The sequence below is a fragment of the Scatophagus argus genome, chromosome 15 (genome assembly GCF_020382885.2).
Source record: "Scatophagus argus isolate fScaArg1 chromosome 15, fScaArg1.pri, whole genome shotgun sequence".
NCBI classification, from domain to species: Eukaryota; Metazoa; Chordata; class Actinopteri; family Scatophagidae; genus Scatophagus; species Scatophagus argus.
The window spans coordinates 9717742-9742691 of NC_058507.1; the positions used below are offsets into that span (position 1 = coordinate 9717742).

The window sequence follows — 24950 nt, forward strand, 5'->3', positions numbered from 1 at the left end:
CGTAGTCAGCTGGGATAGGCTCCAGCTCCCCTGCGACCTTGATGGATAAGCGGTATAGAAAATGGATGGATGGATTGAGGCTCATAAGGCAGCACGTTGACCCCTTGACTAACATGTCCTTGTTTATGGTTACCTGACCAATAGCATGAATACACATTCTCTTTTCTTATTCTAAGACTTTACCTAAAATGGGGTGTGAACTATCTATAGCACTGCCTAAATTGTATAAAGACCATCGTCCACCGTCACATCACACACAGAGCTCTGTTTGGATGATTCCTCTTTTCTCCTTGAGCTTAAGCTTCAATAAATATCCTTAGCATAAGACATCTAGGCTTCCAGTGCTCTTTCTTCTGTGGGAAACCCTACGCTGACCTACTAACATTTTCTCCTTAACATGTGGAAGAGCAACATTTGATCACTGATGTGTCTCTTTAAGGCATCACGAAAACAGAACGAGAGACAATTTGTCATAGCAACTGAATTTTTAATATTTGTAAGATATAAAAATCTTCGTCTTTATCATACAATAACATCTTACCATAAATTTAGTCAAAGGAGGGAGAGTTTCACCATCAAACAAGAATTATAATATAACTTTGATTCCTTTTGAGGTAAGACAGCTGGTTCATTGATTATTTAGCCACAGAGGTCTTCCCTTCCTCACATGTACAGATTGTTTGGTTTGTTATCATGTGTCACTCATATAGGACATTCTACCTCATCTGTAGGCCTATAGGCACCCATCTGAAGGCAGGACCTACCCTTCAAAGCTACTTCCAATAAGATACATTTGGTCTTCTTCACGATGTGTCAAATCAAGTGTCAGCAAAATGAAAAACAAGTCAAATAATCATCAGAATCAATGGAAATTCATCTATTGTGAATGAACACAAAAACTGCTGAAGACACTCTTTGCTGAGGGCAGGTCCTTTTGATGCTAGCAAGCTGTGAACTGAAAGAGTTTTTAAACTAGGAGAAAGGCTGTGTTGGGAGTGCTCAAATAAGAATAAAGCAGCCTTTCTGCCCTTTTACATTTCAAAATAGAAGGGGAGACCTGTATGGCATTAAGTCCACAGACTGTAATGTGATCAGCATATCTTTCACTATTTTTAATCACCACTTCCTTTGGACATAAAGAAAAAAAATGAAACAATCAACAACAAAAGCAGCAAACACAAGAAACAGCATTCAATACGCATTATCCAAGAAACACAGTGGAAAAGAACCTGGAAAAAAAACAACAAGAAAACAAAGCAAATATAGAATTTTTAACATGCCTCATTGTTCCTTGGGCAAGTTTTCTTTCACAGAAAGCCACCTATTTTACTAGATTTGTAGTAATAAAAATAATAAACATCTCAAATAGTTGCCAGCAGTTTGACCAAGCACAGAAAAGGGAGAAAAACGAGGAAGCCACATGACATCATCACATCATCAGACCATGCACATGACCCTGCAGCATCCTGCAAGACTGTGTACACACACGCACACACACACACACTGCAAGTCATGCAACTGACACACACACACCCACACACACTCTCTGTAAAACAAAATACAAGCATAGATTAACATTAACCAAAACATCAGCATTTGACATTTCCTAGAATCCAAATATTCTGGCTGTACCAAAGAGGCATTTATGGCAGAAATGTTTAATATTCATATTAATAATGCTCTTTCAAAAACATTTAACAGCAGTTAGACAGTACTGTGTTCTTGTGCCGTCGACACAGGTTGGTTTGGCGGCACACCTGGAAATATAAAGCTCATAAATTGACAAAAAGAACAGGAAGACGGACAACAAAAACAGGCAGACAGACAGGCGTGCAGCAAGCTGAATGACAACCAATAACAGCAACGATGGGAGGAGAAAACTGCCATTGTCACAATCAAAAACATGGCTGCATCGACTCTGTAGCAGGCCATGCACAAACATGTCCACATACACACACATTCACTCACATACACACACAAGCACACACCCACACAGCACTAATACATCTGCCAGAAACCTGCACCCTTTTTTTTTTGGCCCTCATCACCCCCAATCTTGACAGTTTTTTGCCAGTCCAAAGGAGATAGGCTCACAGCAGCTGAGGAGCCCAAACAAGGAGCACGATAGCAAGAGCAGGACAACTGGTGTCATAAGATGAGGGCAGGACCACAGTCAGTGTTTCTTGGCTGGTAGAGGCAGATGGACACCAAGTTCCCGAGCAAGCTGACTGGGTGGTTGGAACCAGGAGGTGTGGTTTTGTTCAGTCTCCTGTGAGCCGATTGGTTGTTTTGAGTCTCTACAGGGAGGTGGAGGGAAGCTTCTTGACACGCCTTTGGGCTAGGAAGGAGCTCTCGATGGGCTTGAGCTCTGGAGTTGGTTGGGAGTTCTTCAGGGCAGAGTATGTGGCTGCCATCGCACCCTGTACATAAACAGTAGTGAGGTCAGGGCAGCCCAAATAACCAACTACATAAAATGTAGCAGTAATTACAGATAACTGATGAACAAAAACTTATACTTGGATTCACTGAACTGCAATTCCAAAGGGTATCTTTCATTTTTAAATATGCAATTGTCAAGCATTGCCCAAACGTATTATTTAGGGAAATAAAATATCCGATCTGGACTCTGTAATAACAAGTATTCAATATTCCCCACTGAAATCAAATGATTTTGGTGATAATTAACATTTTGAAGAGGAGCTCTGTTACCTTAACCAGTTTAGGGTCATGGTGTGGAAGCTGGCTGTTGGGTAGTTTGTCTCTCTGGACAATCCAGGGATGTTTGAGGACCTGCTTAGCAGTCAGTCTCTGATGGGGGTCCACATGAAGCATCTTGGACACAAGGTCCTAGAGGGAGTAGACATTAAATATGAGACTGATACTGCGACAGGAGTATCAGAGAAGACAAGAAGGCTGGAGTTATCTGTGAGGAACATGAGCCAAGGAGCCATCGGTCAGATTTGAAACCCTACCTTGGCAGCATCGGACACGGTGTCCCAGTTGCCTCCAGTCAGACTGAAGTGACCGTGACCTATCCTGTTCAGGATCTCATTCGGTGTGTCCTCAGGTCCATTGGCAAATGGGGTGAAACTAGTGTAAAAAAAGACATAAAAGAGTGAGTATTAAATGTATCGAGGAAGAAAAATGAGATCAAGAAGAAGAGTTAGTATTCACCCGGCCAGCATTGTGTACAGTAAGACTCCCAGACTCCAGATGTCACAGCCTTCATCATAGCCCTGACGCTTCAACACCTGTGATGAAGTCCAGGGACACACACAATTTCACATTTCATTTCAATGTCTGTAATGTTTTCACTTTAATCTGGGTCTGAGCAAGTTTAATAAATCCTTGTCAATCCTAAGCTTTTCAAGTATGAAACTAGAAAAGTGACTCAGTTCACCTCGGGAGCTACGAAGTTAGCTGTGTAACATGGGGTCATCAGCAAGCCATTATTGGCACGCAGTTGCTTGGCGAAGCCGAAGTCACAGATCCTGATAGACTCTGGATTCCCTGAATCATCAACATAGAGGATGTTGCTGGGCTTCAGGTCTCTGTGCACCACCTTGAGGATGAAAGAAAGCATGACAGAGTGATAACTGGGTAACTGGAGCTTAACGGGGTAAAGCAACAGGAAATTAAATGTCCTACTGCATTTGCTGTTAGTTACCACCAGTAACCACAAGACAACCAAGACTGAAATCTTTGTTTTTGCTTCAATAAACAAACAAGAAAAAAGACTAAAGCAGGCTGTGTGCAATGTTACTCCTAGTCCCCCTCACCCCCTGTGAGTGCAGGTACTCGACGGTCTTGGTGATGGTGTAAAGCACAGCGCTGGCCTCTCTCTCTGAAAAGAACTTTTGTTTGAGGATGCGATCCAGCAGCTCTCCTCCACGCATCAACTCCGTCACCAGGAACACCTGCTTACCGTTGTCGTATACCTGAGACAGAAACACGCGTTATTAGAACACCAGCTGTGACGTACGGCACGTGAACAAGGCGAGTGAGGGTGTGATGAAAGTGTGTGTGGTTTTACACTCACATCCTTCAGCGTTATGATGTTGGGATGCTGTCCATATCTAAGCAGAATCTCAATCTCCTCAGAGGGGTCTGTGCTGGTCTTGTCAATCATCTGTCAATCACAAAATCAACGGTGACACAAAGCTCATATTTTAAGCTAAAAAGGTCTCACGTCTTTCTCTTTTCAAATTCAGATTTGATGGCTATAATGTCTTGGAATTTCGGAATTAATTGGTATCTCCTTTATTTTTTCATGAATTAAGTTTACTTGCTACATTTTGACATTTTTCTTTTCTTTATGTGATTATTGATCTAATATTACAAAGACACAGCAGTGACTGTTTTGTCTCACTGTACTGATTCTGCACTTTTCACATGCATGTCACCAGACTCTTTTTCTTTAATACGTGTGTGTGAGTGTTCATACCTTGACGGCATATTCTGTGTTGGTGGCTTTGTGCACGCATCGTTTACAGACGGAGAACGAGCCCATGCCAATATCTTCCTTCAGTATGTAGCCGTCACTGAAGAGCAAGTTCTTTCCATGTAACTGCTGCTGAGGAAGAAATGAGGATTGAACGGTTGTGAGGTGAAAGTGTGGAGGACTGACTGACAGAGCTAACAAGGTAGACGGATGTTTTTAGGAGGGCATCTATTTCTAGCAACCTTTCTTCCACCTTCTCTCTCCAACTGTAAAACTCTCTCAGTCCTACACACAGGGTTAAATACTGCTTCTGCAAGGCATGAAACTGGATCTGAAGCCGTGTACTTCTGTCAAGCCTTCGCTTCTCCCTGTCTGCCTCACACACACCTTGCACTTTCCATCTTTTTTTTTCCTTCTTTCATGTCATCACCACAACTGCAAATTAACAGCTGAACTGCAAAGTGGAGCTGAACTGTGAGAACGATTACACCGCTGTAGCTAACTGTACATATCAACTGTACATAAATAAATAAAAAGTTAGCTGTTTTGCAAGTAATTCTTTGTATAAATTGTTTAGACTGAAAGGGGCAACTTGTAAAATATGGCCACAGTTCAAAGGCAGTACCAAAAAGTATCGAAGGCAGCAAATCACTGCAGTAGCTGTCTGTAAGTGCTGCTCACCATATTGTTTGCTGTAGTTATCTTTGAATATGGCTACAGCTAGCCTATCGTTAGCTCGGTTGCCAGGGAGCTTGTACTGTGCTAGTTCAGCTCAGCTAGGCTGGGGATGACTGCGGTGAGCCGTACTTAGTTCATGTCTTGTTTGAATTATTAATCTTGACATTTTGTGATTTTGCTGTTTACTTATTAGATTAAGCTGGTGAGACAGTGAAATATACCATTCGCATATCAAAATGGCCCTATTTTACAAACTGCACATAAAAGTGTACATTTTAAACTTCCGATAGTTAGTTCAAACTTAAAAAAACAAACAAACAAACAAACAAAAAAACAGCGAAGCAACACTCAAGACTGACCTGGACCACAGGGTGCGGCTGGGGCTTGGCCATCTCCACTGAACCTTCCTCATCCAGCAGAGTTGATGCGATAAAGCTGAAGCCTCTGAAGAGCTGGTGAGCTCCGGCACTGGGGGGCACGCCAGGCGAGTCTGGAAAAAAAAAACACACAGGGACAAAAAGGGAATGTTGAAATTGCATTAAACCACACTTTGAAGTTTAGGTATTTTTTTTTACAAGCACTGTAAATGCATCTTAATGGTGCTATAATCAGGACTGTGCCTCCTTCAGTCCTGTACTGATTTGTATTTGAGGCTGAGAGAGGAAGTCAACTAATGTAATAGCACCAGGTGAACATTCACAATGAATAAAGCAAGAAACAGTTGTGAGTCTGAAAAGCTGTCCAGGAGGAAATGTGTACAATGTGTTGAATAAAATGTTATATGAATTTAAAAACTGCTCTATTCCTGAGAACTTAAAACCCTGCATTCAGCTTTGATCTCTGACCTTTAGGAGTGCGAGAGGTGAACTCAGAATCAAAGTAGAAGGTGTCGTCCGGACGCCCCACCGCCGGTTTGAAGGGAGGCTTTACCTCTCTTCTGAAGAGTTTCTGAAAGGAATACAGGACTTTTAATCACACAGTACAGCTCTAAGTCCTCTGCCCACAGAGGCCACGATCGATGGCTGCACTAAATGAAAACTCTTAATGTGTATATATTAAAATATCCCTGACCGCCAGCCACTCACATTCCAGTCGATGGTGGCGAAGAAACCATGTCGTTTGATCTCCTCTGCACCATCCGCGCCAGATCCTGTTAAAAAAAAAACACCAAAAAACAGAAAACAGTTAGCAGCATAAAGTCGAACAATGACCAATGACACACATGAGAAGAACAGAGCTTGGCTTCGTCGTTCGTATGTTGCCATGAGTCTGAGTTGATACCAACCCAGCCTGTTGGAAGGGTTCCTCTTGAACAAAGCCCTGAGCAGAGACTGGGCCTCGGCGCTCAGGAACTGAGGCATTCCCAGACGCGCCCTGCAGGGAGAGACAGACGGCACACAGCTCAGATTATTTCACCAGATACCAAGAGAGGCCATTTTGCACAGCAACAATATGACACAAGAGGGCTTCTATTGTTGGACTGTTTCTCCGTCTGGAGATTACTCACTTCAGAATCAGGTTCATAGTTTCTTTGCGATCCTTCCCTTGAAACGGCAGCGCTCCAGTCAGCATCTCAAACTGGGAGACACAACATACAACTGTAATCTATGGATGCATGCATACATAAGTGCAGTAGAATATTTGTTGCATGGTAAGGAGCTCTGTAGGAAACAGAATCTAAATGACTTATTTCATGTTTTGAGTCCTGGCTTGAAAATAATCTAATATTTAAGTTCTTCCTGCTCACCATTAGTACCCCAAATGACCACCAGTCAGCGCTGTGGGTGTGTCCCTGCCTGTTCACCACCTCTGGTGCCATGTACTCCACGGTACCACAGAAGGAATAAGCTTTCTTCTCATGATCAATGGCTTCTTTACACAAACCAAAATCTGGAAAAACACACCACGAGACACACTCAGCAATACATCATCAATATACCAAAGTAAATCAAATATAACAAACACTATTTAAGTTTCCAGTGTAAAAGCAGCAGAACCATTATCAGTATGATTCCTGTGTTCCTGCATTTTATCTTTGTCGGCTTTCGTCCTCATCAGCGTGACTTGTTATATTGCCCCTCTGTAATCTACTAATGTCACCTTTGGTTCAATGGTAACAGGAATCAGGGAGTTAAATAAATGGAGCTGATTATGGATGAGGATAGAGATAAATGCAAAAGATAAAGAGTAATAATTCACGTGGGGGAACATACAGGCCAGGCCAGTATGCAGAAATCTGAAGCCAGCAAGATAAGGCTGTTTCCATGCTGTGAGTGATGAAGGTCAACAGGCTGGAGGAGACGAAGGTGTGTGTGTGTGTGTGTGGGTGGCAAAGAGTAGGAGACTCACCTGTTAGTTTGATATGTCCCTCTTCATCCAGGAGAATGCTAGAATAAAAAAAGTCAAATGATTAATGTTTTAGAAGGTGTGAACATTTTACTCATTAAGACGTTACACTGCACATTCTGCTGGCAACACTAATGTAACAATAACCTTTACTTAAACGTATCCTAATGACATCTTGATTATTAACAGCCCAGTATGGCCATGTTTTGATTAGTGGATTTGTATCTTCTGTTTATATGTGTGCTGTAAGCAGGAGGGAGTGCAGAGTTTAAATGCATAACAACAAGCGGCATCAGAAATGTATCCTAAAAAAGCAGAAATGTGCAGATTAAAGTTAAGAAGAATAAGATCATCACATTGGAGTTCTGTTTTAAATCCAAACAGTAAATAAAAAAAGCAAAATAAATAAATAAATCACTGTGCTACTGCACCATTTAGTAAAGTACTGAATAAAGCCTTCAAACAAACAGCTTTTTCATAAAGGCTACTAGAACATATGTAGTATAACTCCACAGTTCTGGATTTATTCTCCTAAAATTTGATGTTATAAACATAAAAATGTCCCACAGTTCAATTTTCAATTCATTTTTTTTGTAGCACCAAATCACAACAAAATTTATCTTAGGACACTTTCCAATTTAATTTAGTTCATCCAATCCTGCATCCTGCAAAACATGCATCTGTTTATATATGTTTTTCTGGTTGGATGTTCAGTGCGTCCATTTTCTCTTACTTTTCAGGTTTGAGGTCCCTGTAAATGATGCCCAGGCTGTGGAGGTGGTCCAGTCCTAATGCCAGCTCTGCTAGATAAAACTTCACATCCTCCTCTGTGAACATCACCTGGAAGGCAGGAGACACAGAAGAAGACAGAACGAAACGGTGAGGAAGAATAGCCTCACATCAGCGAGACAGCAGGTAATAATGAGATGAATGCCAGTCTGACCCAGGATCAGCAAAACACTAACATCTAATGAATCACTCACTTCTTTGGAGAGTCTAGTGAAGAGATCTCCTCCTCTGAGAAAGTCAAGGATCAGATACAACTTCCCTTCAGTCTGGAATGCTACAAATACACACAAGTTTTAATCAGATTCAGATTTAATCAGATTCACCGGTAAATCAGAAAACATGACTGAGAGAAATGTCTGGAATTTAAAGCAATAAGACAGTAATGAAAACAGCAGATCCAAAACTTTTGCTCTTTTTCTCTTTTCTTCTTTTTCTTAAGCGCACAAAGTGAAAGACAGCTTCAGGTTTCCTCACCATAGTGCAGCTTGACAACAAATGGGTGGTTGACGTCTGCCAGGATGTCTCTCTCCATCTTGGTTCTCACACGGTCTCTAACTGAAGGACGAAATGAGAGCACTAAGTTTAGGATGTACGTATAAAACTTTAAGAAATAGGAGTTGAAAAAAGCGACATTTGAAAAAGTAATGGTACATGTGAAAATGAAAAATACCCTGGCGTTTTGTTCACCGCCATCAAGAATGGATGAATTGGGTTGCACAAAAAAGTTTCTCGTGGCTGCGCAATACATGATCAATACTTTGCTGATTCATTATTGTGGAGGCTGTCGGGCCACTCACAGATTCAGCGTGTCGCTCTGTGGAAAGCTGGCAGTAACAACTCTTTTAGACTTCAGGTTTTGGATGAAAAATGGAGCGAAAACAAACAAACTAAATGTATGGTTGACTCACTGGTGTGCGAGCAGCAAGCTGATGAATTGTTATTGCTGTTAATTTTGGTGTGTACACTCTGTTCTGACTAAGCGGTCAGTAAAGTAAATAGAAAAATAAACAATAATAAATAATAAATCTAATGGTGTAGTCTTTTACTGCAGCATGTTCAATGCTCATCTCAACAAAACCATGCAGATAAAATCCGATGTGTAAATGTGCATGCTAATTTGGGGAGGAACACCATCTGTGTGCAAAAAAGAGAAACCTTCCCCCTGCTGTGGTGGTCTTCATGTGCTTATTGTACTGCAGTTTTCTGTGACTTACAGGAAAGCATCCACCCTCTTACATGAAACTAAGGGTACTGCCACTTGAAAAGAGAAGATGAATTCACCACAAAAGCCAAAGAGAAAGCTTTTTGAAAGAGGCATGATAAACACAGGCATGCTAAATGGTTACCTTCACATTATCTACTAATTTGTTTTAAATCAATAACAAGTCAGAAAACAGATATACTCAACACAATTTCCTGGCGCTAAACGTGACATCTTTAAATTGTTTGTTTTATCCGATACCCAGAGGTCCTCACATGTAGACAGCTGAACCAGGGCCTTGTTGTCAAACATAATTCGTGCAATGACGAGAAAACATTTGTCACTTCATCTGCTCCCTGCTACCAGAAGATCAGATGAGCTGCAGAGCAACATTTCAGACACCTGACAAAAGTCAAGCACACAACAGGCTGCTGTTTACTGTACCTTTGAGGGTGGCCTTCTTGAGAACCTTCATGGCATAGAGCTGGTTAGCATCGGGAGGGGTCACCTTTCGCACCAGGAACACCTGCATTGTGCAAAAACAAAAAAACCACAAAAACCTCATATATCAGATCAGGGATTCAGAGTCTGAGAGTGCAAAGGAGGGTAAGAAAAACAAAGAGAGCAGCAGAGAGGGTGTGTGCGTGTGTGTCACCTTGCCAAAGGATCCCTGTCCCAAAACTTTAAGCAGTTCAAACTGAGAGGCATCAGCCTTCTCTGAGCCCTCCTTGACCACATGGGTAATGTTGATCTCCTTGATGTCTCCATCTTCCTACAAAACAGAAGGGATAAAGTGAAATAAGCCAGTGAGCAACGACAAAACAACTGGCTGAAACAATGAGATGAGTGTATGTTTGTGAGAATTGTGTGAAGGACAGAAAATGTCAGAGGCAAAAGAGCCGTTGTTTCATAGGAGTGTCTCCTGCTGTAAATAGTACTTTATCAAAATAAATACCTCAGAAAGGGGAAGCACAGTAAAAAGTGAGATATGTACATAAGAATGAGTAATTGCACCCAGCTGTACATGTCAACTGTGTTGTAAGTACTTTCTTGAAATGAGGTCAACATTACAAGAAAGTGACAGCCAACAGTCAGTCTCAAATAATGCAATATAAAACGCCCGCAGCAGTTCATTGTTATGTTCTTGGATGCAAGTTGCATAACCTCAGGAGACTAAGACAGCTTCTCATGTTCTTTACAGGGTGGAGCTCTGGCACTGCGATAACTTTGCCACATGAAGATTCGCTGCTGACCAGGTGTTAACCTCACCCAAAACTCACCCCACACCATCCAGAAAAGCTTTAAAGCTTAATCAGCACGCATCAGCAACATCAATAACAACAAGAAGTCTCTTTTTAGGGACTGGTTTTTCTGTTCTCCCCAGTGTTTCACACTCTGGGCCTACAGTTTGGCACAGTACTATAATTACCTGCGGGGAGAATTTTAAATTTAACAGTGCAGTTGTTGGGGAAACATGTTTTTCTCCCAACTTCTAGCCAGGAGATTCACTGCTGCTTTCAGAGATTGTTTGGGCCAAGAAAGTAGGACACTCTGCAGTTTATCCCTCGAATGGGTCCTCCGCACGACTATCATTCATGTCAAACAATAAGCAAGACATGTTAAAGCAGTGCTTAAATTATTTTATCAAAAGAAAAAAAAAAAGTTTAACTGATTAGTCAATCAATCAGAAAAATTAACGGATGACTAATTTGGGAGTCAGTAGTCATGTGTAGCATTTATCCAACAATTTATCAATTGAAAATCAATTGAAAATCAAAATTCCATGGATTAAATTAGTGGTAAATGACTGGTCCATTGGTTGAGAGTCTATAAATCCACAGACAGCCCAAAGAGTCTGTGGTTTGTAATGTGATTGCTGCTTTTCTCTCCTTATACATGACTTCCTGTATACACGTTGAATTGAACATCTTCGTGTGTTCTGCTGTTCATCAGACAAAGCAAGCAGTAAGAAAACATTTTGGTTTCTGGGACTGTGATCTGATTGTGGCATTTTTCACTACTGTCTGACAATTTCGAGGTAAATCTAGTGATCGATTCGCTCAATAAGATAGACATCAGGTTAATTAATTCAGAAAAATATTTAATAGCCGCATGGAAATCAGTAATGAGAAAAGACAAACTTTTAACTCTAGTCTGTCAACAGCTGACACCACAGGCCACTACAGCGTGGGACTTAATTTGACAACAGGAAACCAGAGCTGGTTGAACACGCATCCTTTCAGCTGCAACTTGTTTCTAACCAACCACCGATAACAGCGAGCAGCAAGCCTCATCTACGCTAATAAACTGATTATCTGCTTGTTCATTTAAAAATTACTGTACGGAACTCTGCTAACAGCTCTCTGGAGACATGACGAGGTATCACTTTACCGTCCAGTGGTTCCTCGGAGCAGGTAAAGATTCGGCGCTGTTGCCTGTTGCAGCTGGTGATCTGCAGCTGTTACAGTGAAGGCTTTTGTTCTTTTTGCGCAGGTAGAAGGTCAGCAAGCGGCTTAGTTTGAACGTTTTCTTGTCCTTCTCCATCTCAGCATTGCCCATACCTCTGATTTATCATCCTACCCATGACCATAACAAGGCAAACAGCGCAGTGCCTCACGTAAATCATCTTAAACTTCACCTCATCTCACCACAAGCACACTTTAGACTAATTTGTGCACTCATGTCAGGATTAGCCCAGTGCCCTTTTTCTATTCTCTCTGCAGAGGCCTTCTGCAGGGTCCCTGCTATAATTTTTCATTAACTCTTCATCTTCATTTTCTCCTCCATTCTTCTCTCCGTTTCTCTCTGTGACGGTCTGATTAGCCCCTGTGTGTCCTCAGTGACTGACTACAGCTGAAATGAACTGGAACCGAAGAGGGCAGGAAGGAAGAGCCTGTTGCCTTATTCTCACAGTCCTGCACCCAACAAATTCCCCCCCCACACACACACACATATACACAACCACACATCAGCAGCTAAGAGAAAGAGGGTGTGTTTCAAAGAGAAAAAGAGAGAGAGAGAGAGCGAGAGCGAGAGAGAGAGAGAGGGAGAGAGGAGAGGCAGATTGAAATCAAAATATAAAAGAGGAAGAGAGGTGGAAATAATGAAATGAATGAACGGAAATAAAAGCACATTTCTGTTCAATCAGTAGAAAAAAATCATACATGTCACAACATATGTTTCTGTGATATCCACTGTTTTATCTCCAAAGCAGTTTCGCTCCAAAACCCAGCTTCTATGACACTTCCTGTTACCCACAATTCAACAACTGAACTGAAACTAGAGGAAGAGCAGAGGCAGGGCAGAGAGAGAGAGAGGATGAGGTGTCCCCTGCTCAGTGTCAACACGGCAGAGACCATTCAGACGCCTCACTGCCTGCCGATGAGAGAGATTTTCCTGTCTGTGGCCAGGCATGTCCTCCTCTCATCATGGTCTATTCCTGCTCATCCTGTCTCTTAAAAGAGCTCTCACCAGTCCTGAAGCGCCCCCTCTCACTCTTTTTCCTCCATCTTTCACTTTATAAAGTAAACAACTCTTTAATAAGAGGGAACAGGCAATTACACACCCTTACAAACAGAGTGCACAAGTCAACTTCTCTCTTAACCAAACAGTCGTATAATCAAGCCGTCGGTGGACTTGCCTTTCACACACTTCTGATTACAATGCATTGCAATGCAATGCATTTTATTGATTGGTGAATTCAAAAAGAAGTGCAACAGTGTGTTAGCTTGAAGTGTTTAAAATGCAGGGGCGTTTCTGTAAGCAACAGTAAAGCTGGCGTGTGTTTGCTGAGCCAGGGAGGAGCTGCAGATCAGTCTGATGCAAAGCAGCTGCACAGTGGAAGTCGAGGTCACACCTTACCTGGATTTTAAGATGAGCAAACTCCCTCTCTATCCAGGTGATATGAGACTCGTTCTGGGGTGTGGGGATGGTGGTGTTGGAATGGAGAAGTTAAAACAAGTGACAGAAAACACATTTAGTTTATTAAATAAACTTAAAAATAAAGCCCCTCACCTCCCTCCCCATTTTACAGAATCACTGGTCATGAATGCACGGGTATCCTTGCGGGTACAATTCACACACTCACACAGAGGGGGTAGAAAAGAGCAAAATGGTGATGGTTGCCACAGCAGTGACAGGAAACCTTTCTTTCCTCCTAGTTCGTACTTCCCCTTTCTTGAACCAACCTCACTTCCTTACTGCTAAATAACTCAGACATGTGCGGCAGTAGTCTTTCCCCGCTTAAATGCAGCTCAGAGAAAGTGTCAACGCCACCAAAATTATCTGACTGGTCACTTATGAAAGTGCGCGTGAAAATAATCTAAAATCTAAAAGTAACCAGAAATGAGTGAGAGCAGAACACACACACACACACACACACACACACACACACACTTTTCTGACCACAGAGGCTGAATACCAGGCTGGTAGATCAGGATCATGCAGAAAGTGTATACCTGCCTGAAAAAAGCTAGTCAAAGACAGCTTAACATGTCTTCCTGTATTTCCTTACACTTTACAGCTGATTGAAGATGGAAGCTCAGCATCACATTCACACGCACACAGGAAACCCCTTCCTCTCCTCCCAAAAAGCCACGCAGCTGCTTGAAGTCCCCAGTCCTGAATATATCCATCACCCAGGCACCACCCACATCAACTGGAGGTTTCACGACAAACACACACGAAAAAAAGTGTCCACTTGCCTCTCCTGTGCGGGGTTTGGTGCGGAATAAGAATCTCCACATGTCTGTGTTCAGATATTTCCATGTCACGGTTGTCAGAGAGTCTCTGACACTAACTGTCTTAAGAATACACAGCCTGTGTGTCAGGGTTAGCTCACATTTTCTGTGTGCAATACCGCAGTGTCAGAGATGCAATCAGCATGCACACATACACACCAAAATGGGAAGTGAAGTTATAAAAATGAATATGAGCAGCAGACTGGCTTGGTGAGGACAGAAATGGGTTCCAGGGCTGTAAGAAGTAGTTCTTAGGAAGTCTTTTCCAGTCAAGAGGAAGAACATGTTTTAGTGGCACAGGGAAACGGGAAAAAGACACTTTTGCAGGAAGACAGAGAAGTCTACCCAACTGTTTTAAACACTTTGCATAATTAAGCCCTCTGTTTGATTACACAAGCCTCTGTTGGCAGGAGCTCCCAGCGACAGGGAGGAAACTGATTGCAAGCTGATGCATGCTTGACAATAATCTGAAAGATTTTTTTGTGAAAATGACAATCCTGTTTGCAGTTTGCTTTTTCGTTTTTTTTCTGGTATCTCATCTGGCTGATCGAGCAAATCCTAATATCTTCTGTAAACCTTTCATGACAAGGTTCTGACATTTTTATCGAATCAAACCTAAAACAAACCACACAAATGCAATCAGTTGTAATTAGAAGTTGTATCTGCGCTTGTACCTTCAGTATCTTGTGTCTTTCCGATAGACAGACAAAAGGTGAACTTTCTGTGAGAGACCGACATGCTGTAATGTTCTTTGACAAACACAAGGGGACAGTGCAGGTCTACAGCCAGGCCAGTGGCCAGGACTCCACAGTGGAGTGTTCTGAGATAGGAGGTTTGGCCAAGTAAGGGCATGTTCACAACGTTAGCTCGTGTCTCCTGCAAATCTCGCTGTTGGTTCTGACATCAATTAAGGCAAAAGCCGAGAGCTGAGAGAATATTTGAGAGGTTGGAGACGCTGGCCTGCTGCTCCAGAACTGTCCAGTGAAAGGTCACACAAGTGTCTTGAAGCAACACACTGGTGGTCTACATGCTCCACACGATACTGAGGTTCAGAAGAGAACCCTTTAAAACAGAAAGGTGGATGTGGTAAAAGGAGAGAAAGCAAGAGAGGCAGAGAAAGCTGTCAAAATGGCATGAGGAGAGGAAGAACACATGGCAGGAACAGCATTTGTCTGCGTGTCTTTCGCCGTAGCCTCTCCTCTTCCCTGGAAAAAGGAGCAGCAGCACCTGCATGTTTTCAAATGCATGACAGCTCTGACCGCTGGAACAGAGAGGAGGAGAAAAGAGAGAGAAAGTCCAGAGTGGGACATGACATAAATGACTAGTGTACATGGAGGGAGACAGAGTAGTCTAAACATTCATCTAACCAGCCGTGGTCCATTCTCATTACTGTGAAAACAAATATCCTAAGCTAGACTTTGTCTGCATGAGACACTCCAGAGGGGTAAAACACACTGCATAGGTATCTTGCTACAACTGATATTTTGTGAATACATAATCAAGAGGTGAAGATACATTAAATTTCTAACAAAAACACCCTTTATATAGCATTTCCAAGTTGTGACTATTATCTTTATTAATGATTAATAAATCATTTATCATCATCATCAACTACTAATAATTATTTCCATTATCAATTAAACTGCCAACTAAATTCTTGATTAATCAATTACTCTGTATTCAATACAAAATGTCAAAATGTGAGAAAAATATCCGTCACAGGTTCTCAGAGCCCAAGAAAACAAGAAGTCTTTAAAATGATTTGTCCAAAGTACAAAGATATTAAGTGTTGATTAATCTATCAATCAACTATGTGTATCATCCAACCACATCTTTATGGACCTTGATTTGTGCAATGGGGCACAGTCATGCTGGAATAGAAAAGGGCCTTTTGGAAGTTGGAAGCATAGCATTGTCCAAAATGTTGCATGCTGAAGCCCAGCCCAACCCCTGATAAACAGCCTCATACCACGCTTGAATTCGATAATAAAGATGTGTGCCCCAATACTTTTGTCTATATAGTATATTTTCCCTTTTGACTGATGAAGCTTTTCATGGTGAACTCCCTATAGCGGGTAAAACATGTATGTACTGTGTACAGCACTAAAGTTTGACTAGACATACGCACTGATGTAGGAATTCCTAGTTTACAGAGTTACAAAAAGAGCCTTTCATTTGTGTGCTTCACTGTCCATACACTTGTGTCTTTGTACATGAACGTCCAGACATGCCTGCACTGCACTGCAGGCAGGCACCCAAATCTGTCAGATGAGAGACAGGAATGTCTCTCTCTGTTTTTATCAGAATGAACCTCTGTCCCCTCCTCCTTCATTAAGTTTGAAGGCACCTACCAAACAGTGCTGCTATATTTTCAAGGGCTTTGCTGACTCATTCATCCAACTAGTTTCTTTCCTGTCTTTCCCCCCCTTTGTTGAACAGGCTGTTCCTACAACTCACCCCATTTTCAGTTCACCTTTCCATCTGTCCACCATCATTCTGCCCTTTTCCCCTGTCCCATTGGCTCTCATAATCTCTTTTTGCCCTCTAGCAACACCTGCTGTGATGACCGTGACTGGCAGGTCAGTGTAAAAGAAAAGGGGAGAGGTGGAGGGACTGGGTAGAGGCAATGCTGCAGATGGACATTCACCCAGTTCCAGTCCAATCCTTAGACATCCCAACATGCTGCTTTAAGGGCAGGCAGCTGGGGGACAGATTTAAAGAACGTCGTAAAAGAACAGACAAAACAGAGAAAAACAATGAGAAGTTCACGTTCAAGCTGGAAGACCAACCTAAAGGTTCATCGAGAACAAAGAACTATCAGCCAGGCCAGGACTTGTCGTCTTAATCCCTTACTGCTTAACATGATTATCTCCGTCTTTGCCAGTGCAGCTACTCTTATCCCACGGCAAGATGAGGGACAAGAGCTTCTTCTATGAGCTTCAGGTTTGGAGAGTGGTTTGTGACTAGTCACAGGTTGTCTCACTGTTGAGAGGTAACGTGTTCTGAATCTTGACCCCTTGGGTGGAGGCCATCACTGGGGTTAATACTCACCCTTAAGCAGACTGTGCCATCTGTCTCATCGGCTCAACCAACTACATACAGCAAAACAAACACAAAGTTGTATAAATAAAGAGATTTGCAATAAAAAAAAACTGTTACATATTGCAAAAAAAGAAACTCCAGATGGTATCACTGAATACGATCAGGAAATGTTTATTGAGCAAAAAGTCTCAATTGGTACAGATGCTATAGCAAATGACAGAGACAAGCTAAAGGTGGGTGCTACAGGAAATGTAGCAGTTAGCACAGGATTAGCACGGATACTACAGGAAATCCTGTGTTGGCATCTGCAATATTAATAGCACCAGCAAGAATAGCAGTGAGATGATGGGCAGTTCAGCGCTGGACCAGCTGACATGAGCAAATAATGGCCTTGTGTAATATCCATAGTGGCAGCAGTGATCAAAAGCGGACAGAAATGGCAGGAGGGAGTAAGAGAGAGCAACAGAGAGTGATGGAGACATAAATGGGAGAAATGAATGAGACAGAGGAAGAGAGGAAGCCGCTGATATAAACAATGAGGTCATCGGATTTAAAGCTAAGCTGGACTGCAGTGGTAAAGCGCTCTAAATCGCCATGTGGAGAATACAGAGCAGCACCTTCATATACATGCACATAACCCAGCACCTTAACACACACACAGTAACATCGCCCGAGCTTCTTTTCGGTCTTATCCTCTTCCTCTGTCTTCACGTAAACATGCCCACCCTCACGGTTCAAACTCTTCACACCAGCCAGAGCAAGTCTAAAATAGCAGCTTCATATCTTAGTCAATACTTCCTGCTTCCTCCCTCTTGTGGTTTGCTTCTTTCCTTAAATATCCTATGGCCTAACCGCTTGCCAAAAAATCCACACTCAAAGCACACATGGACATAAATCATAACACTGGTGTGATCTTACAAAACCCTCCCTGTCTCAAACACCGCTGATTATCTCATGGCTTGTTGTCTTGTTCATATGTGAGCTCCAGGATCTGCACACTTAAGATAAAAGATTTGGTGGTAAATATAACAAGCCTGCAACCACCACGAGGTAAATAAAGTGCCGACTCACCTTCCAGTTTGAGGTAACACTTTTTTTTTTTTTCTTTTGCAAACTCTGGCGTTTAGGGTGAGTTTGGGATAGATTTAAACTGAGAAAACACAGCCATGTAAAGATGACTTATGGATGGAGTTTATTATTAAAAAAGACAAAGTGGGAGTTTTCAATCTGTTAACAGATTTTGATGGCTAAAGAGCCGTTAAAATTAATTGTGTTTAGAATTAGAAGTGCTAACAAAGATAACTAGTCGACTTGCCAAAGCTGCTGATAAAATCACAGATGCAGCCAGCAAAGCCAAAGTTTGGTTGGTGGCTGATGAAAATTTGAAGCCTGTGTCTTAAAAAAAAAAAAAAAAAATGTATGTTGTCAACGTTTCAAAATACACTGACTATGAAATATGTTATTTTAATTTTGAATTTCCTGCCCTGCATATCACACTGCTGCCATGGCAACAAAGGTCAAAGGTTATATGCTCCTGGGGGTAACACTTGAAACTCCTGAGAGAGAGAAAGGAAGAAGGAAAAACAGAAAGAAAACACAAATTCAAGACTCTAATGTGGAGAGATGAACCGTTACAAGGAAATATAAACAAGAATGCAGCAGACGTTTTATTGAATCAAGAGCGAGAAAGAAGGGGCAGAACAGAGAGAACACCATCAACATCCATATTAATGAGAACCATAAAGGATGAGAGCAACTGGTTGGTACATTTCTCCTCAATCAACACTGAAAGGGGGGGGGGGGGGGGGGGGGGGTGTGAAACTATGGCAACCGTGTCTCTCTGTCTCCCAGCATCCTCTTTGTAAGACAAGAGGTTCTACCAGAGGCAAGGCCATACACAAGCACACAGGAAACATTTTTTACATGATGCTTCTAGGCAATGTCTGCCAGCCTCCATCTTTACAAACAAAGTACTTTTGTGCCTTCAGACTCCACTTCAGTATGCAATTTGATGCATGTTTAATGAATTTATCTGCATTTATTCTGCAGGTAATATATTATGATGGCCTTTAAAGGTTGGCAATGAGGCTTATGAGAAAACACAGACTTATCTATGAGACAGTGCACACACACTGGATGATTAATGGGACTGACTTTCAGTCAGGAGCCCTGTGTAATCACTACTGTACCAGAGTGTGTGTTTGTGTGTGTGTGCGCTCACACATGTGTGCAAATGCATTTGAGGCCAAGCTGATATATGTATGAAAATCCCTAGTGATTATTCATGAGAAGCGTGTGTGTACATATGCGTTACCATAAACCTTTGTGCTCCTGGCGGCACAAGTCACAATCAGGGCTTAGCGACGGCGGCAAGGACACAGTAACCATGACAACTAGGGCCCCTAGCAGCCATGAATGAATGGAGGGGGGGACTAAAGTGAATAGATGGATGGATCGGGAGTCTGAGGGGCATCTGGTTCAAGTCTAGTGGGTTTTTAGTCTGTTCTGAGATGACGAAAGCCAACAATATTTGGATTTGACAATCTCAGTGCGCGCGCACACACACACGCACCGACACACACACACAGTCCTGCTGTACCCATGCACTAACATCTTCTTTGGTTGTGTCTTGTATTGAGTTTTTCATTCATATATCAAAATCAATCTGGACTAGCACGCTGTTACACACATGCCACTGTGAAGTGAATCTAAAAAATAGCAAACAGCACTTTCATAGAAGTTAGATCTTATTTTTGTAACTCTGACTGTGAGTTCTGGTACAAGTACACTGTACTCAACAAGTTAAGTGCTGAGATTTGGAAGTTCCAAAAACACTTAATGAATTTTATCACTTACTTTCATTTTGTGTGCACACTTTCAGTATTATGCCCAAAGTGGTTACCTCAGTGGTTTCCGATCCCCCCGACATCTGAACCAGACTATGAAACATTTGCCTCCAAGCCCAATGGGAACGATCAGATATGTTGAAAAAAGTTGACCAATGTGTAACTAACTAAACAATCCATGTGGTAATTACACTATCTGTGCATTTTCCCGCTACGTGTCCCCAACAACAAGACACTGACTCAACTAGGTCATCGGTACACAAGGCAATGGGTACATCATCGCCCAATTAGCATCTTAATCAACTGTTGTTTACAGCCAGTCTGAATGTCTCACCGTTTGCGGCTCTTGTCACGCTGGACTTTGCTGTAGCGATGTTGCAGTGTATCCAGATCTCAGCCGTGTCTTTGCTGAGCACAATGTTTTCATAACCGATAAAAAATGACGGCCAAAACTACAAGGCTAATTTCGATAAACTAGAATATTCCCTAAATGGTTGCTTGTAGCAAAATTATTCCTTTGAGATGAAACCAAAAACTCTTGATGGAGAGATAAAAAGGTAGTTCATGAAAACGGAGAGCAGTGAAGTGTGCTGTATAGCTGATGGGCGAGAAGAGGGGGAGAGTAACAGAGGTTATATTGTGTACAATCCAGAGATTTAAAGCCTCCTTGTGGCACAGAGGCAGGCTGGGTAATTGGGCTGTAAACCATCTCCCAGCCTCTGTGTGTGTATGTGTTTGTCTCTGTACCAACCATCACCCCAAGCTACCTAAACTGCTGCTGCCATTAACATCAGCTTCTGTTGATGATAAACTCAGATAAGAGGACACCCGCTTGACGGGTACTTCAATCAAACGCTCCCTACCCCCCCAACATACATACACACACAAACACACAGAAACATCACTAAGAATCACTGATTTACTTCCTACAAGCACTACTGCACACACGCAAACACACACAAAGCCCTCCTGGGCCTGCAGAGGCAATCACACTGTAACATGGTCTGTTAGCTACAGCAATGCATAAGGAGCCATTTTAATTTGTGTTAAAACCTTCTGGAGAGGCTCAATTAATGTGCATAAACACATCGCTCTGACTCACACTTGATAAGATGTGAATGAGGGTGCGTGTGTGTGTTTTTTCTTGCGTGTGCCTGCATGTAATAGATTTTTTTTTTTTAATGGCAACCAGAAGATTGTGCGTACGTGTGTCTGTCAGAGCAAAGTCCGTCCGACTTGAGTAATGAAGCTAATTTTCCATTCAACACCCTTGTTAACTTACTAACTTGCCACGTAGGAGTAGGAACGCTAAGAGTTGTTAATACATAACAGAGGAACCATACACGGTTCACACTGTTCAGCGAGAGATTTGCCAAATGCCATTCAATGAGGTGTCACAATGTCAAACGTGGGTTGTTTTTTTTTTTTTTTTCATACAACCTTGGTGAAAAACTAGCATTCAGGAGCTGACAAAAGGTGTTCAGCCCAAGCGGATTTAAGCCTGTCCTCGCCTTTTGACGGACAAACTTGACAAAAATAAGAGAAGTTTGGCTCAGAAACTTCAGCAAGAACAAAAGGCGAACAGGATAAAACCGGACAGGACAATCAAGGACACCCGCTCACTAAATCGTTAAACAGCCAGGCTTTATCTGGTCTACAAGACGTTATGATGAATTAGACTTTAGGGAGGAGTGCTGAGGAGTAGTGATGGAGGATAAAAGAGGGGAGAGGAAGAGAGGAGGAGGATGCTGCACTGGAATGCACAGAGTAAAGTGATGAGGGGCAGTGAGAGTGCAAAAGAGGGCATCTTCAAGCCTCAGTGCTTTTTCTCATTTAGGGTGTGTGTGTGTGTGTGTGTGTGTGTGTGTGTGTGTGTGTGTGTGTTCGTCATCAGGGTTCCCATCCTGTCGTGATCTAAAGTGCTGCTGGAACACCAGAGTCCACTCAGTGCGGCACTTTGACAGAATCCAGAGACCGTTTCCACTTACTGTTACCTGCGTTTATCGTCCAATCAAACAAGAATTAAAGGCAATAACTGGCAGGTCTGGTCGATCCTCATCAGCCCAGCTCGCAAAAATAATCACATGAGCCAGGCCTTATTCAATCCCATTATCATGCGTGACGTATTGCAGAGATGGGGGAGATGCTGCCAAAACAAGAGAGTACGGAAAAGGAAAGAGACACAGTGGACACATTCAGGTCAAGTGTCGACACCCACATTGGAAACCTCATGTCAAGCCTTCGCGATCAGATCTTAAACACGTAGTTGAAGTGACAGGGGCAGCCTTTTCAGTAGTTCATGCAAAGGGAAAGTGAACGAACACGCAAATACATTTGAACACGTGTATTTTTCATGAAAACGCTTTGGCATATCTCCCAAAACATAAGAAAAAAAAACCCCACCAAAAATAAATAAATGAATCTAATCTTTCTTGCTGTTTTCTATTTAAGTAAAGCTCTTTTCATTAAACTGAACACAAATACAGTCTGCTAACTGGGTGAACAATCATGCTGTCACTCAATCATATTTCAGACCAACTGACTGCCAATCACTTAAAAAGCTTTTCCACAATTTAATGTCTTTTGCTGAGATGCTGGGAGGAGGACTGTAATTGACTTCCACAGAGGCAACACGATCGAGATAAACATTACCTCTCTGCAACACAACCCTCTGCAGTGGAACATTTACTTTTGGTTGGGTGAAATCTCTTTGTTTTTCTTTTTACACTGTTATAGAAATTTACACTGGCTGCTCCTGTTCAAGGCAAGAAATAAAAATCCTCTTGCACTTAGCCAACAAAAAAACACTTGGTACATGATTGGATATGAATGAGGACTAAACACTAAAACAAATAAAACACCAAGATGCATTTCAATTACTAGGCCTTGCATTTTCATTTTGTAATCCTGGCTTATTCAGCCTGTGTTTTCTCTTAAAGGTCACCTGTTTTAAAAGAAGGGACACTTCAACTCGTGGCTCTGCCTCTCACAGCCTTGAGCTGCTTTTATTAACAAACACTCAAACATCATCTCTTCAAAAATTCAGCTATCAAACTTGGAGATCAGCTTGCAGGATGTGGTACAGACATTTGAGAACATTCAAAGTTTGTTGGTACATTAGCCATCAAAGACGTCTCACTAACTTGACTGAGTGTTTTGTGGCATCGGCTTCGACAAACAACCTCTTCAAGATTATCATTACAACTTTCCACCCACTAAATCAGTATTTGAGTGAGTTCCAGGGCCTGTGTTTATAACTAAAAGGGTTTATATTTTGCCTTCCAACAGAGACGGTTTATTTTCTCTCCTCTCAAACAGAAAGTGACACACAAGTGTGATTATGAATTCACTCAGATCGCTGCCACAGCCATTTCCCTCTTTGTTAGTGCCTGCACGTTAAAACACCTTGTATTTATTCACTCCTCATTAGAATCTCATTACAGTCTCATAAGATCACCAATTAGTTTCAAAGCTGATTTTGTCACTCACACACAAACTTTACAGAAAAAAAAAACCAAAACTTTTCCATTTTCCATTTGAGGTTTACACTTTAACGTGTGCAGGGAGAGTTGTTTTCCAGACCAAGTCCGACAAGACAAGTCAAAGTTTTCATCATTTCGACTGCAGTGTCTGCATCTGGTGTTTGATCAGACAGGGACTGGGAGGTAACAGCTGGAAAAATCAAACACCCTGGTGACACCCCGGTGTCATGTTGAAACTCCTACTGGGAAAAAAATACCACGTAACACCTCGTAGTTCTATCTAAAATAAACTGATTTCACATATGGCACGATCCAATATCTTACACACGGTGACGTTCATCAAGCACACCGCTGATCCACTAATAAATCTGACCAGTTTATTTTAGTACTTTAATGAGGTATCAGATGTAACAGGCTCGACTGAAAGACCTACTTAAAGACGTGTAACAGTGAGTGTTGCTGTTTTGAAAGGACTTGCTGACACAGTGTTATGATGAATTGACAGCTAAGCAGCTCTATGACGAAAGCTGTGACGTACTGATCGGGGGTGATTAACTAGGCTGTTAAAAATAACCAAAATTCAGTTTAAAAAGCTGGTCATGTTTGTTAGCACTTCCCTGATTCAGAGGACAGTCAACACCGCTAATAATGAAAAATCGTTCCCAGCGCTTTTACAACAGCAGCACGATGTGCATTAACGCTCCTGAATTATTTGAACAGAAGTAACAACACATTAACATACTTGTCCATTTATGTAAATGGACAGTGGGTCCAAATAACATCATAAGAGCATGTCAGATTGTTTAGTACATGTGGTACTCAGACAAAAATACAGAGGTATACTGTAGTGAGTGTAACCACGAAAACAAAAGGATCAGACATGCAATGTTTAAAGCAAGGAAACATTAGGGACTGAATTAGTGGTGGGTGAAAAAAAACTGCCTTTGCGTATTTCTTCCCAAACAGCACAGAACAGAACACAGCATGTGATGCCTGCAAGGTTTCCAATCTAAAAGCAATCTCCATCCTAAAAGTGGTCACCATAATTTGTTTTGTGAGGCAAAGGTTCCTCGCTAGCAATTGCACCCTCTCCTACCAATGTAAAAATACAACTACTGTGAATGATTTCCTCTCCAGCCACCCTGAACATGTTCTCTTATAGGGCACTTTTACTTTCTTAATCCAGCCTGACATTACTGCACGACTCCTGTGGCCTCAAGTGACACTGGAGTCTATCAACCGCTGGTCTCTCCAGCACCTTTTTTCATATTGTGACAACAAGGCTGACTTCCAAGGCTCTGGAAATGACCAACAAGGGTACAAAAAGAGAAAGAGGCCCTCTAGCAATCCCTTTAATGTGCACAGTTATTATGACTGGTCCAACTG

General features: G+C 42.0%; 1 protein-coding gene across 8 annotated transcripts in view; it reads right to left on the bottom strand.

The window, feature by feature from the left end:
• Positions 1-466: 466 nt before the first annotated feature.
• rps6ka1 (ribosomal protein S6 kinase a, polypeptide 1) overlaps positions 467-24950 on the bottom strand; it is a 48930-nt gene continuing 24446 nt past the window's right edge. For 2 of the 8 annotated variants that reach the window (XM_046413695.1, XM_046413701.1), the window contains exons 3-23: positions 13317-13370; positions 10111-10227; positions 9900-9981; positions 8729-8809; positions 8449-8528; positions 8199-8305; positions 7469-7506; positions 6867-7009; positions 6627-6697; positions 6405-6493; positions 6205-6269; positions 5965-6067; positions 5479-5609; positions 4445-4573; positions 4040-4129; positions 3780-3938; positions 3401-3562; positions 3175-3251; positions 2973-3090; positions 2710-2847; positions 467-2420 (exon numbers count right to left, since the gene is read on the bottom strand). In XM_046413695.1, coding sequence (XP_046269651.1) covers positions 2298-2420; positions 2710-2847; positions 2973-3090; positions 3175-3251; positions 3401-3562; positions 3780-3938; positions 4040-4129; positions 4445-4573; positions 5479-5609; positions 5965-6067; positions 6205-6269; positions 6405-6493; positions 6627-6697; positions 6867-7009; positions 7469-7506; positions 8199-8305; positions 8449-8528; positions 8729-8809; positions 9900-9981; positions 10111-10227; positions 13317-13370 — 2157 coding nt within the window. In that variant the 3' untranslated portion in view covers positions 467-2297. Of the gene's footprint in view, positions 2421-2709; positions 2848-2972; positions 3091-3174; positions 3252-3400; positions 3563-3779; positions 3939-4039; positions 4130-4444; positions 4574-5478; positions 5610-5964; positions 6068-6204; positions 6270-6404; positions 6494-6626; positions 6698-6866; positions 7010-7468; positions 7507-8198; positions 8306-8448; positions 8529-8728; positions 8810-9899; positions 9982-10110; positions 10228-11846; positions 12430-13316; positions 13371-14158; positions 14831-24950 lie in introns of those variants that run through there. The other 6 variants (XM_046413697.1, XM_046413702.1, XM_046413703.1 and 3 more) reach the window with 5 other exon arrangements.